Source organism: Pristiophorus japonicus, chromosome 5, assembly GCF_044704955.1.
Source record: "Pristiophorus japonicus isolate sPriJap1 chromosome 5, sPriJap1.hap1, whole genome shotgun sequence".
In the NCBI taxonomy this organism is placed as follows: Eukaryota; Metazoa; Chordata; class Chondrichthyes; family Pristiophoridae; genus Pristiophorus; species Pristiophorus japonicus.
This window is the reverse complement of record NC_091981.1, coordinates 281,903,890-281,918,934: the sequence shown is the minus strand read 5'-3', so window position 1 is coordinate 281,918,934 and position 15,045 is coordinate 281,903,890. Positions and strand designations below refer to the sequence as shown.

Sequence of the window (15,045 nt, the reverse complement as noted above, 5' to 3'; positions counted from 1 at the left end):
TCTGGAGCAGCAAAGCAGCTCTACAGCAGCTGAAGGCAGAGGTCCAACACAAAACCCACGACCTAAAGAATAGATCATGGATGGAGAAAGCACAGAAGATCCAGCAGCTGGCTGACGATCATGACCTACGAGGATTCTTCAGCACAGTTACATCCACCTACGGCCCAAGCACTCAACATAGAAACGTAGAAAATTAGAAAATAGGTGCAGGAGTAGGCCATTCGAGCCTGCACCGCCATTCAATGAGTTAATGGCTGAACATGCAACCTCAGTACCCCATTCCTGCTTTCTCGCCATACCCCTTGATCACCCTAGTAGTAAGGACTACATTAACTCCTTTTTGAATATATTTAGTGAATTGGCCTCAACAACTTTTTGTGGTAGAGAATTCCACAGGTTCACCACTCTGGGTGAAGAAGTTTCTCCTCATCTCTGTCCTAAATGGCTTACTCCTTATCCTTAGACTGTGACCCCTGGTTCTGGACTTCCCCAACATTAGGAACATTCTTCCTGCATCTAACCTGTCTAAACCCGTCAGAATTTTAAACGTTTCTATGAGATTCCCTCTCATTCTTCTGAACTCCAGTGAATACAAGCCCAGTTGATCCATTCTATCTTGATGTCAGTCCCGCCATCCCGGGAAGCCGTCTGGTGAACCTTCACTGCACTCCCTCAATAGCAAGAATGTCCTTCCTCAAGTTAGACCAAAACTGTACACAATACTCCAGGTGTGGCCTCACCAAGGCCCTGCACAACTGTAGTAACACCTCCCTGCCCTTGTACTCAAATCCCCTCGCTATGAAGGCCAACATGCCATTTGCTTTCTTAACCGCCTGCTGTACCTGCATGCCAACCTTCAATGATTGATGTATCATGACACCCAGGTCTCGTTGCACCTCCCCTTTTCCTAATCTGTCACCATTCAGATAATAGTCTGTCTCTCTGTTTTTACCACCAAAGTGGATAACCTCACATTTATCCACATTATACTTCATCTGCCATGCAGTTGCCGACTCACCTAACCTATCCAAGTCACTCTGCAGCCTCATAGCATCCTCCTCGCAGCTCACACTGCCACCCAACTTAGTGTCATCCGCAAATTTGGAGATACTACATTTAATCCCCTCGTCCAAATCATTAATGTCGTTAAGGCCCCACCCCACTGCTGGCCAAGAACGGGGAGGCAGTCATTAAAGACACCGAGGCAGTCGGGGCCCACTGGAAGGAGCACTTCGAAGATCTCCTTAACTGAGACTCTGCCTTCGACACTAGTGTCCTCGACTCCATCCCACAGCATGCTACCCGTCACCATCTCAGCAAAACCTCAGTGCTGTATGAGGTAGAAAAGACCATCCGTCAGCTCAAGAACAAGGCATCCGGAGCAGATCGAATCCCCGCTGAGGCACTAAAGTTGGCGGAGAAGCACTTGGCACGAATGCATGACCTCATCTCTCTTAGCTGGAAGGACGAGGGCATGCCAGGAGATCTGAGATGCCGTAATTGTGACCATCTTCAAAAAAGGGGACAAGTCCGATTGCAGCAACTACAACGGAATCTACCTGCTGTCGATCATTGTGAAAGTCATCGCAAGAATCCTCCTCAACTGGCTTCTCCCTGTGGCTGAAGAGCTCCTCCCAGAGTCACAATGCCGATTCCGTCCACTACGGGGTACAACGGACATGATTTTCACCGCGCAACAACTGCAAGAGAAATGCAGAGAACAGCTCCAACCCTTGTACATGGCTGCCTTTGCCCTTACAAAGGCCTTTGATACTGTCAACCGTGAGGGACTATGGAGCGTCCTCCTCCGTTTCGGCTGCCCCCAGAAGTTTGTCACCATCCTCTGCCTGCTCCACGATGACATGCAAACCGTGATCCTGACCAACGGATCCACCACAGACCCAATCCACATCCGGATCGGTGGCAAACAGGGCTGCGTCATCGCGCCAACGCTCTTCTCGATCTTCCTTGCTGCAATGCTCCATCTCACTTTCAACAAACTCCCCGCTGGAGTGAAACTAAACTATAGAACCAGTGGGAACCTGTTCAATATTTGTCGCTTCCAGGAAGATCCAAGGTCGTCCCATCATCTGTCATCGATCTACAGTACAAGCGTCGTCCCCGTATTCAGAGGCCGAACTCGAAGCCATCGTAAACCTCTTCACCGAGGCGAATGAAAGCATGGGCCTTGCGCTAAACATCTGTATGATAAAGGTCCTGCACCGACCTGACCCTGCCACACAGCACTGGTCACCAGTCATCAAAATTCACGGCGGGCCTTGGGCAACGTGGACCATTTTCCATACCTCAGGAGCCTACTATCAGCAAGGACAGACATCGATGAATAGGTCCAACACCACCTCCAGTGTGCCAGCACAGCCTTCAGTCACCTGAAGAAGAGAGAGTTTTGAAGACCAAGATCTTAAATCTGGCACCAAGCTTATGGTCTGCAGGGCAGTAGTGATACCTGCCCTCCTATATGGCTCACACATGGTCCATATACAGTAGACATTTTAAAGCACCGAAGAAGTACCATCAGCGCTGCCTCCACAAGATCCAGCAAACCACTGGGAGGATAGACGCACCAACGTCAGTGTTGTCGCTCAGGCTAACATCCCCATCGAATTACTGACCACACTCGACCAGCTCCGTTGGGCGGGCCACATCAACCGCATGCTCGACACGAGACTCCCAAAGCAAGCGTTCTACTCGGAACTTCTACATTGCAAGCATGCCCCAGGTGGGCAGAGGAAACGTTTCAAGGACCCCGTCAAAGCCACCTTGATAAAGTGCAACATCCCCACCGGCACCTGGGAATTCCTGGCTCAAGACCGCCATTAAGGTGAAGGAAGAGCATCTGGGAGGAGGCTGAGCACCTCACGTCTTGTCACCGAGAGCATGCAGAAATTAAGCACAGGCTTAAGTGTGGAAGGGCTTGCGGCAAAGCAGACTCCCCAGCCATCCCTTCCTTCAACCACTGTCTGTCCCACCTGTGACAGAGACTAATTCCCATATTGGACTGCTCAGTCACCTAGGAACTCACTTTTGGAGTAGAAGCACATCTTCCTTGATTTCGAAGGTCTGCCCATGATGATGATGATGATTTTATAAGATTGAGGGGCTTGGATAGAACGGATTGGAAGGATCTGTTTCCCTTTGCAGAGGGGTCAATAACCAGAGGACATAGATTTAAAGTAATTGGGGGGAGGTATAGTGGAGATATGAAGGGAAATTTCTTCACTCAGGGTGGTGGGGGTCTGGAATTCACTGCCGAAAAAGGTGGTAGAGGCAGAAAGCCTCACTATATATAAAAAAAATTATTGGATGTGCACTTAGTGATGTAACCAGGGCTACGGACCAAGAGCTGGAAAGTGGGATTAGACTGGATAGCTGTTGGTCGGCCGGCGCAGACACGATGGGCAGAAATGGCCTCCTTCCCTGCAGTAAATTTCTATGATTGTAAGAGTGATCAATATGTAGCATGAAATGGAGGCAAAATAATTTTTGCATGGCAAATTAGGATTTACAGCTGCATATGCAAAGCTTTGAGGGAATGAGGAAATAGATTGGGTAAATTTGATGGGACAGGAAAAGCGTTGTAAACGATTCTGCAGGAGCTGGATAAATTGAAAAACACCACAATTCGCGTGTTGGCTGTGGGTCAGTGGTAGTGAGTCAGAAGTTGTGGGGTTTTTTTCCTGAAAAAATGCTCTCTTCATAAAACTTATGATACACTTCGGATAGTACTGTAATGTATTTGTATTTACATAATGCAATACAAATCAATAAGGTTACTTTGCGTTTTACATTTTCCTCATACATACAGCCTGCAAGGGTTTTATACTGGTTACAGCCCCTCAGTGTACTATGTTTTGGGTTTGTCTCACTTCAGAGACTTGAGTGCAAAATCTTGGCTGACACTTAAGTGCAGTACTGAGAGTGCTGCACTGCCGGAGGTGCCATCTTTCGGATGAGACATTAAACTGAGGCTCCGTCTGCTCTCTCGTGGACGTGGAAATTGACAGCCGTGTTTCCTTAATTACAACAGTGACTGGACTTCAAAAGTTCTTTATTGGCATTAAAATGCATTGGCACATTGAGGTTGTAAAAGGTGCTATATGAATGCATTTTATTCGTACAGTAGTTTAAAAAAGAACCTTATAGGGATTCAGGAGAAAGTTAAAGATTGCAAAGTATTATTCAGTGAAGAGCAAGGAATTTTTCTTTTGTCCCTGCCAACATTGTCCGTTCAAACAGCTTCACCCAAAAAGGAACAATTAGTCCATCCTCTGATTTGCTGTTGTCTCATATTGCTATGTGCATATATTTGCACTTCAAGCTAATCATTGAATGTGATGCTTTTGGAGATATTTGATAAACGAACACCAAATAAATGCAAAACAAATCTTACTGTATTAGTTTAGATAGAAAAATTATTAATCATTAAAATTTAAGTACTAAATTTGATATTTAATAACATCTAGCCATGAATGTACTTTCATAAGCTTGTTTGGTGAAGTTTAATGTGGTATCAAAAACTCACCAGATCTTTTTAGTATAATTTAAAAATTGCTGTACAGTAATGTGCTGAAAGTAAATCCTACAAAGTTTAATTTTTCTCATTAAAAAAAATTCTCGGGATATTTGAAAAATCTGCCTAATGTGAAGATTTTCTGAATGCAAGAGTTTATTAAACTGTGTATTAAATGTTTATAAAATTAGACCTGAATTTATAAAACATTGAAATGTAACAGACATCTAAAGTTCCTGAAGAAACAAGTTAGTGTTGATCACATCTTTTAGGACATCTCATAATTAATCAGTACTTTTATGTTTTCAAAAACAAATTGAATTTGTTTTATATTTTTAGCCTGACCCCACTTCAAATTTGTAATTCCTTATGTCTACTGCAATGGTACTGATGTGGAAAAGGGATCTGAATTTCTCAGCAAGAAGTTGGTCAGCTCAGCTTCCGCCTTCAGTTATTATAAATCACAGGTAAGGTAAAAACACTATTTTGCAGCATAATTTATAAAGCCATTTTGATGTTTACACTGGCTGCTTTGGGGTGTATCATGGGATGTTGGATGATGAGAATAACTTGTAGTTACCAATTGTGGCCTTTCATGTCTTGCTGAAGCCAAAAAAAAGTCTTGTAGCTTAGTTATGTAGTAGATATATGGAAACATTTCTGTAGAAATCAAATATTCTCATTTGCCAAATGACTTTTGCCTCACATTCTTTTCTAAGAACCTAAGAATTAGGAGCAGGAGTACGCCATACGACCCTTCGAGCCTGCTCTGCCATTCAATAGATCATGGCTGATCTTCGACCTCACTCCATTTTCCCTCCCATTCTCCATATCCCTTGATTCCAAAAATCTATCTATTTCAACTTTTAATATACTCAACAATTTCTCTTATAATTAATAATAAAATCTTACATTTGTGTAATGCTCATTAGACACAGAAATGAATTGGCACACTTTGCAATATGATGGATGGTGATTGCTGATCACCAGCTACCACCATCCATCAGCTGATGAATCAGTATTCCATGTTGGGCCACACTCGACCAGCTCTGTTGGGCGGGCCACATTGTTCGTCGGGCCACATTGTTCGCATGCCTGACACAAGACACCCAAAGCAAGTGCTCTACTCGGAACTCCTACACGGCAAGCGATCCCCAGGTGGGCACAGGAAATGTTTCACGGACGCCCTCAAAGTCTCCTTGATTAAATGCAACATCCCCACCGACACCTGGGAGTCCTTGGCCAAAGACCATCCCAAGTGGAGGAGGAGTATCCGGGAGGGCGCTGAGCACCTCGAGTCTCATTGCCGAGAGCATGCAGAAAGCAAGCGGAAGGAGCATGTGGCAAACCAGACTCCCCACCCACCCTTTCCTTCAACGACTGTCACAGGTGGGACAGAGACTGTAATTCCCATATTGGACTGTTCAGTCACCCAAGAACTCACTTTTAGAATGGAAGCAAGTCCTCCTTGATTTTGAGGGGCTGCCTATGATGATGTTGAACACCTTTTTGGAGGAAGCACTGAGGTTAGATGGGACACAGATGTTCCTGCATGCCTCTTGGCCACCAGTTAAACTGACATGGGCAAAACTCTACAGAATGCCATGCTTCGCTGGAACCAATGTAATGTTCCCCAAATGTTCTTATAAACTTACAAAAAGAAAAAGAAAAAAGACCATCAGAACAAGGTGGTGAGCATAAGGGCGATGGCAGAGCCCAAGTATGCTATAAATTTCAAGAGTGTGATGGATACATTTTTGGCAGAGCCAGTGAAATATGAGAGATAAGTGGGTATATTGTCTGTAATCTTTGGGACCAGCTCAATGGATAGTAATAAATTTTACAGTTATGTGAAGTTCTATATTTTGAAGGTATCGAAAGGGTTGGGAGCAGTTGTTGAGTATATCTGATCTATCATGTTACCATGGTTTCTTGCAACTTTCTTAATTGCCTTAAGGAGTCGGAAGGAATTTATTCAGTTTTTCCTGAAATTTGCAGGGTTTTTATGCCTCCCCAAGGGGTTAACATTATTAATGATTGGTTGCAATAACCAAAGGAAAGTGTGACTATTGATTATTCTGATGATTTCTTGCATTACTTTTCATATGTTTATAAGAATATTTTGAGAACAGTGGCTCCAGCCAGGCTTAATAATGTACAGTCTTGTCCATATTGGTTTAATTGGCTGCCAGAAGGCATGCAAGTTTTAGGCAATTAAGTTCTGAAACAGATTGGTAAATCTAATCTGCCTCTTACCACTCAAGTTTTGCTTTGTCATCCTAACTATAAACTTAGCTTCTAAAAACATTTCTAATTATGCATTTAAAAATTTTAACAATTCTAACAGTGCAGAACATCATGTCAGAGTTATCTTGTGTTGGATACAATCACCAGATGGCAGGTTGTTGCACTCTTTTGTATTTGTACCAGTGTAATCAAAGTTCACAGTTTTATGTACATTGCAAACAATTGATGATGTGGCAGCTACTATAGAAATAGTTCATTTTGCATCATATGAAAATTCCTGTTTAACTTAATGGCCTGCAGTGCATTGCGTTAAAGTGTAACAGTATAATGGGACGATGAGAAGTTGCACCTAATCTTTTTTCCCCCCTATCATTTAAATTTAGTTTGTCAGGGTAGAAAATCTGAGGTGAATCAATTCATAACATTCTTGTGTATCTCCCAGAAGGTTGTTACAATTGGCAGAGCCTGATCTGGAAATAAAGTATTTTGCTTATAATCTCTAGACAGGGAAATTGTGCATAAGATATAAAAAAGGGAGAGGCGAGCTATAGTGCTCAAATATTTTTTTCCTTTTTTAGGTTGCATGATTGTGCATGTCGGACACATGGCCCTTTTTAAGATTGGAAATGTAATTCCTGGCCCTAAGCAGACTAAAATGAGGTTGATTAACTTGAAAATTTCAATGTTGTATTGCCTCATGTTGAAGTAGGAAATGTATAGGAATTCAATTCGGTATGTCTAGAGTATAATAAATGAAGTTGTATTCGTGTGTTGTCATCCTTAATTAAGAAAATAATCTGCCAACGACCTAAGTATAGCATTGGTTAAAAGAAACAATTTAATTTTTGGCTTATCACAGTTGAAGAAACAAATGGAAACAAAAGTTGTATTTCTAATCACTACTTTATTCTTCTATTGTGAAAATATTCACCCATAATTTGCTGTCAAAATAACAGCGAGGCTAATGGCACTCGCTGTTGTGTGCAAATGCTACAGCAATTTCAGGCGAGGGCAGATGTGCAGTTAAACGCGGAAATCCAAAAGTTGCTGTCTGAGGTGCATCGCTCTGCTGTTGGCTTTGTGAAAATGGTGTTTAGCTGTCTGGCTCACCATTGAAATGCATTGAATGCCCTGAGGTTGCTGGATTTGCATGATCGATATGAATGAAACGCACCACAAAAAGTTAGAACTGGTCTGAAGTGATGCAGGGAGCCTGTTTTGGAGCCGTTTAAGGTCCACGTGTATTTAAGTCTGGATTAGCTGTCAGATTCTTAACTATGTACTAAATGTTAATTACTGCCAATGAACCTCTGGCACTAAAAGTTAACTATTATAAATGTGGAGTCTCATTCCATCAGGTTTTAATTGTTGGATATTTTAACAATGTCAAATTTAAAATGTATTTTTTAAAAGTTTTCCTTTTTTTTTCTTTCAATCTGATATTTCTTTCCCTCTCTTTCTATTTCTGTACCTGATTTGACATTGAATTCACCCACTCTAAGTTACACTTGCTTCTCGGTCCTTGCACTGTTAATTTCACAATTCCTCTATCTGATTGGTTAAGGAGGTACGCAGTTACTTGCCCTGTTCACTCAGGTCCCAGAAGGCTGGTTTTCCTCGCTGCAACATTATCAACTCTCACTTCCAGCAACTTGTGGCGCAAAATATAGTCAAGACTAAACGGGCAAGGGCAAATCTAACCAATGGCAGATGCCGTCCGTTGCCCTGTTACAGCAGATTATGGGCCAATATCAATATAATCATCACAACTGTTACAATAACTTGGGTTCAGAATCACAGTAACAGAGGACTGGCTGTTTTCAGATTAATATGAAGTAACTAATTTCATATTACGACTTACGAAAGCAGAATACTGCGAATGCTGGAAATACTCAGCATCAGCAGGTCAGGCAGCATCTGTGGAGAGAGAAACAGTTAATGTTTCAGGTCGATACATCCTGACCTGAGTATTCCCAGCATTTTCTGTTTTTATTTCACATTATAACTTCACTGCTTTAGATAGGTTAAATATACTATCTCTCAGAATAATCATTTAAAAAAAAAATAAACTGCCTGTATTTTTTTTTGTAGTTTTATATTAGTATTAAGCAACCATAAGCTTTCTGTTTAAAATTGCGGTTTTAATAAAAAGGCTCATGACTTCTTTGCTTTGGGAATAATTGGAATCTGTAAAACGGCAGCTTTGAATTTCTGGGCAAATCTGTTTTACAAAATTCACAGAGTTTACAACTTATAACACAGCACAGATCAGCCATTTTATTTTATTTACTGCCTTGACCTCTCTAGCTTTCAATCAACAGAAATTCCTGCATTTTACAATAATTTGCAAATATCAAACAAAATGAGTTTCAACCCTACCCTATTGTGGTGGATTTGCTCTAATTTTCTTACAATATAGAGGTGAACTTTTTGAAGATTGTGGGGTTAACTGTGCTGCTTCCATTTTCAACTGAGTGTTTTTTCGTGTACAATTTACACAGATATATTTGACAACAATTACGTATTTTAAGATAGTGCAGTGATTTGGTGGTGTTCTGGTGTTGCAACTGGTGAACAAGTTTCTGTAATAACAGTTATAGTTATCCAGCAGGTAAATGAGTAAGGAGATAACATGGAACAGCAGCTTTTCTCAACTTCTCTGTTGAGTGGCATCAACAGTTCTACGCCTTCTGTGGATCCGGCTATCTTGTACAGCCATTGGTCTGTGTTTGCTGATGATGGCGTACCTCCAGTTGCTTTTCATGATGGCCCTAAACAGAGGTAAAGCCATTTAACTGAAGTCTTCAGCGACTGTTGAGTATTCAAGACAGTTTAGTTAGTGCTGTGGTGGGAAGTGCATTCTAGCTGGAATCAATGCAGATCTGATGTGCAGTATCTTCATTTATCACCTTTGCATTTAGGTGGAATATGTCAGTGTACTATTCAAATAATGTGACATAAGGACTATGTATTGTAAGATGTTGCACTGCTTTAGTAGGGGTACTCTTCTGAGTTGGGGTCTGAGGCATATTATTTGGTGAGGAAAGAAGGTTTTACTGTATATTTAACTGGTATACCAAATCTCGAAATGCTAGATGTGGACAATATTCCTAATATTGATGAGCACAAATAAGGAAGTCAAGTGGGAACTGGAAAGTGCAATGAGTTAGATACTAGCCGTTAACTTTTGAAACCTGAGTTTAAATTCAGCCCATCAAAGGAACAGATGAACTGGTAATTAATTTCACTTCTTTTGGTATGATTTTATTATATGTAAAATGGCTTCCACATTGCGTATATAACACACACTATTATAAAGTAGTTATTTCTTAAGTGCTTTGAGAAGTTTGAGTTGTAATAACGTGCTTTTTAAATGAAAGTCTTTTTTGTTATGTAGTTTTTCAAGAAAGAGAAAATCACTCTTCAGACTCCTCGTGTAGTGCTTTTGCTTTTTGCACTCACAGATAATGCATTGAAAATGAATACCGATTACATATTGCACGCATTTTCTCAAATGCCTACAATTTTACCTCTGTTTTGCACTGAACTTTTGACTTTTATTCCTGTTTTTTTTATTTGAAAGTTCAAAAATAAACCCCAAAATTATGGGCTCAGTTTTCCCAAAGCCATTTTTTGGCATATTGCCAGTGTTGCGCCGCTTTTCTAGGCCACAACTGCTCCAAAAATAAATTTGCCAAGTTTTCCCGTTCTATTTCTTGAAATTGGCACCGCACAGCCTCTCCTGTAGCCTCCGGGGGTGGAGCCTGATGTCTGCACCGAAAATACGATGCTGCCCCTTCTGCACATGTGCAGAAAAATAGGACGTTTTTCACATGATTCTTATGGGGCGCGTATGCGCAGTACAGCTCCCGGTCTACAATCGGCCATTTTTAAAGAGCCAGTTGTGTGTATGAGAACTTTAATTATCATTAGAAAAATAGGAGCTGCAATACAAGATGCAACGTGGCGCAAGGACCAAGAACTTCTTGCAGAATGAAATGGAGGCACTAGTTACTGTGATTGAGGGCAGATAGCAGGAGCTGGACACCAGCAGAGGCCACACAAAAGTTTCACCCAAAGAAATGAAGAAATGCTGGAACCAACTTGCAGAAAATTACTGTGCAATGGTGACCACCCCGAAGTCTGGAGGCCAGTGCAAAAAGAAGTGGCAGGACCTTGGTCAAGTAGTTAGTGTAAGTAAAATTTTCATTTTTCAATGGAATTGCAATTGTAAATGTGACCATCTGTATATGTCCCACCCAGCAGAAAGACACCCTCTCTAAAAAGTTATATTTTCATCTTTGCAGAGGGAAATGGCACACAACAAACTAGAAAGAACTCAAACAGGAAGAGGCCTGCACCCACTGACACCCTTGGAAGAGAGGGTCACTGCTTTGATGGGTTCTGCCTGGAGAAAAACAACCACCACAGCACAAACTGGGCCCACACTCGAGGGAGAGGGCAAGTCCTGAAAATTCCACAGTCTGGCTTTCCTAAATGTTAAGTACTGCGTGGGCTAGCCATTCTTTAGTTCATGGGGATGTCTCCCTCAGCTACGCTTCGGTTGATGCAATATGCTATCATTCGTCGTGGTCCTTCAAATCAGCTTGCTGCCTGCGCTTTGTGAGCCTACTCATGCCACCCACCCTGCCCCCTCCTCTGCTGCTAACCATTTGTCTGTTCTATTCTATTTTGCATAATTTCAGGCCAAACTTGATGATGCAGAAGCAGATTCAGACGAGGACGAGTCTGAAGAGGAGAACATTTTCCAATTCCACCTTCCAGGCCAAGAGCATGGGGGAAGGGGATTGATGAAGCCCCCACTGTTGTACTCACTTTGGAGGAGGTGCCGTTGCGCCCATTGAGGTGCTAGCCCCTTCCTTCAGTAGTGGTTTGAGTGTTGGCGGGACATTCCATGGCTTCCCACTGTCCGAGGCTGGGGCTTCCAGTGTGATGCAGCAAGGCACACCCAGGGCCTCCCCTTCCGAGGCTGCTGGTCCCAGTGGGATGCAGCAAGGCACACCCAGGGCCACACCGTCCGAAGCTGCCGGTCCCAGTGTGATGCAACAAGGCACACCCAGGGCCACACCGTCCGAAGCTGCCGGTCCCAGTGTGATGCAACAAGGCACACCCAGGGCCACACCGTCCGAAGCTGCCGGTCCCAGTGTGATGCAACAAGGCACACCCAGGGCCACACCGTCCGAAGCTGCCAGTGCCAGTGTGATGCAACAAGGCACACCCAGGGCCCACCGTCTGAGGCTGCGGGGTACCAGTGGGATGCAGCAAGGCACGCCCAGGGCCCGCCCCACGTCCGAGGCTGCGGGTCCCACTGGGAAGCTGCGAGCCACACCCAGGGTGAGGAGGGGAAGGAGAGCTTGACTGCACTCTCCTGAGGTGCAGGATCTAACAGATGTGGTTCACATGATGGCAATGAGTGCGGAGAGCTTTGACCTTACCTGATCACTCCTAGACACCATCAGTGGGTGATGAGGTATTGGGACTGTCGTGAGAAGCAACAACACTCTCACGAGAAATGGGAATGCTGTCCGGGAACATGAAGGAGGGAATATCTCAATCATCAGAAACAAAGTTGGTGCACATAAGGGAGGGAATGTTGGAGGTAGTTGAGACACTGTCAGGGCACATGAGGGAGGGAATGTTTGAGTTAGCTGCTGCTAAAAGGAACATGCCCAGACCCCGTGCCCCAGACCAGCCTATGAAGAGGCTCAAGCTGGGCCTTCCACATTTCCGGCTGCCCTCCCACCCCCTCATCAAGAAGTGCGCATTACCCGAGATGTTCGAAAGAATAAGCTTGGTACCAACTCAAGAAATGCTGCGCCACCGCCTGCGGGCAGGATTGATGGAATCACCAAGACTAAGCGCAGCGGGGGGTCTTAGAATAAGGTGGAGGAGGGATGGGTGCAGCCGATCTTTGCTACTGTTATTATTGTTACTGTTGTCACTGTTCTTAAATTAAAAGTTTTTTTGTAAGTTATGTAAATTTACAAGTTTAAAAGTTGGTAAGTGATCTTAAGTGAAAACTTTAAAGTTTGATACAAGAATATTTTTATTAAAGTTAAGTTAAGCACAAACAAATGTTTGTTAAACTGTTGAATAAAATATATTTTAAATTATAACTGAATCATTTACATTATTCCATTATTAACACAACTTTTGGAACTCGAAGAATTATTTCCATTATTTGTTCAATTATTAACACAACTTTTTGAAGTAAACAAGAATAATTTCCATCATTTGTTCCATTAACACAACACAAAATTACGGAACAAGTCCAAACAGTAAACATGGTCCATGTGGAATAGTTGTCGCTGAGCCTTCGGGCAGCAAAGTGTTCACGGATAAGCTGCCGGCGCAAGGCTCGAACAATCGTTATAGGGGCTTGACGGCTCGCCCACCTCCGCCATCATGCTTCGGGTTCAGATAGTTGCGTGGCTTCCTCGTCCTCCTCGTCATCTGTATCTTCCTCATCATCATCAGCCACTCTCCCCTCAGGTGGGTCTTCTACTACCAGCTGCTGCTGCCTCATGATGGCTAAGTTATGCAGCACACAACAGTGAACTGACCGACAATCTCGGGAGTATAGCAAGTAGCCTCCAGAATGGCCCAGGCATCAGAAACGCTGTTTCAAGATGCCGACGGTCCTTTCTATTATGCTATGCGTTGCAATGTGCGACATGTTGTATTCCCGGTCAGCTTCTGTCCGGGTTATGCGTGGGATGTCATGAGCCAGGTGGCGAGGCCGTACCCTTTGTCTCCCAGTAGCCAGCTCTGCCCTTCTGGCTGCTGCTGAAACATGGCAGATATAATGCTCTCGCGTAGGATGAACGCATCATGGGTGCTCCTAGGGTATCTTGCATCAACTGACAAGATACGATGCATGTCGACACACATGAGCTGCACATTAATGGAGTGGAAGCCTTTCCTGTTCCTGTACATCTCTGCATCCTCCAAAGGTGCTCGCAAGGCGATGTGGGTACAATAAATGCAGCCCTGTACCTTTTGGGAAGCCACCAATCCTGGAGAAGCCCTGTCACGCATTGCCTGGGTGGTCATGAGGAATTTTATGCAGTCATTCCTCCGGGCATATAGCACAGCAGCGACCTGCCGAATGCAGGTATGTGTTGCATGTTGAGAAATGGCGCACACATCCCCAGTTGTAGCTTGCAACGATCCAGATGCATAGAATGAAAGTACAGCTGTAACCTTCACTTCAACTGACAAAGCAGTCCTCTTGACGCTTCTAGGTTGCAGGTCTGCTTTTACTAACTCTCAGATCTCAGTTACAACTTCTTTGCGGAAACACAGCCTTCTGATACAGTCTGCATCACTCTGGTGCAGGTATGAACGCCTGTCTCGACATACCCGACGTAGGTAACGCCTCCTGCTCATCACCCTATATGCTCTGAGGTTTCTAATGCGATGACATTCAATCAATTGTCATCTCCGCAGCACCATAAGTCTTGCATAAGGTATGGTATTGTGTCAGTATTGCCTCCATGATTAAATTTTACCTTTGCAAGAAGCTCAAAGCGGCAGGCAGGACAAGGTTCTTTGTTTTCTCTCCCCACTGGTCTGTATGGACCACACCCATGACTGAGCAGGCGCAGTGATCGGGAACCCCCCACCCCACCTCCCCGGGCTACATTTGATGGGCAGTGCAGGCTTCTGATGCCTTCCGTATGCCTTCACAGCCCCCTACCCCTGCTCGGGCTTGTTTTGAAGCTGAGCCCGTGTCCGGGCGAGTATCAGATTCTGCCGGCCGACACTCCGATCCTCGAGCCCTGTTTGCAGTTCGGTGGTGGCGTGTCAGTTTAAAAAAAAATTAAACTTACAGAATTCCATCAAACTTCCATTTACTGCGTTTTAAGGTTTAAAAAAAAATTAAATCTTTATTATGCATATTTAAGTGTTTTTCGCTCCCTCCAAAATTTCGCTGAAAAACAATGGCGTCTTTATGCGCCGATTTTTCAATGCGCACTGGTTTTTCTTAACTCACAGAAGGTTTTTTGAGAGCGGTCACATACACTGACCTAGGAGAAATGTTTTTTGGGCAAACTTACATAATTGAGAAAAACTGCTGCAGATATCAGGTTACTATGAACCTAAAAAAAACGTAACTAACTTGAGTTACGCTGGCGCACATTTATTGGGGAAACTTTAATTTTTTAACTTGTGCCAAAAAAAGCAGTGCAAATCTCTGGAAATTTGGGACCATTATCTGGAGGGTGTATAGCCAGTTCCCGAAG

At 43.5% G+C, this 15,045-nt stretch overlaps 1 protein-coding gene across 6 annotated transcripts in view; it reads left to right on the top strand.

The window, feature by feature from the left end:
* The window catches only part of LOC139264725 (meiosis-specific coiled-coil domain-containing protein MEIOC-like), a 92,749-nt gene that overhangs the window by 51,091 nt on the left and 26,613 nt on the right, over nucleotides 1-15,045 (top strand). For 4 of the 6 annotated variants that reach the window (XM_070881718.1, XM_070881717.1, XM_070881713.1 and 1 more), the window contains 2 exons: nucleotides 4,871-4,998; nucleotides 9,387-9,559. In XM_070881718.1, coding sequence (XP_070737819.1) covers nucleotides 9,411-9,559 — 149 coding nt within the window. In that variant the 5' untranslated portion in view covers nucleotides 4,871-4,998; nucleotides 9,387-9,410. Of the gene's footprint in view, nucleotides 1-4,870; nucleotides 4,999-9,378; nucleotides 9,560-15,045 lie in introns of all 6 variants that reach the window. The other 2 variants (XM_070881716.1, XM_070881715.1) reach the window with 2 other exon arrangements.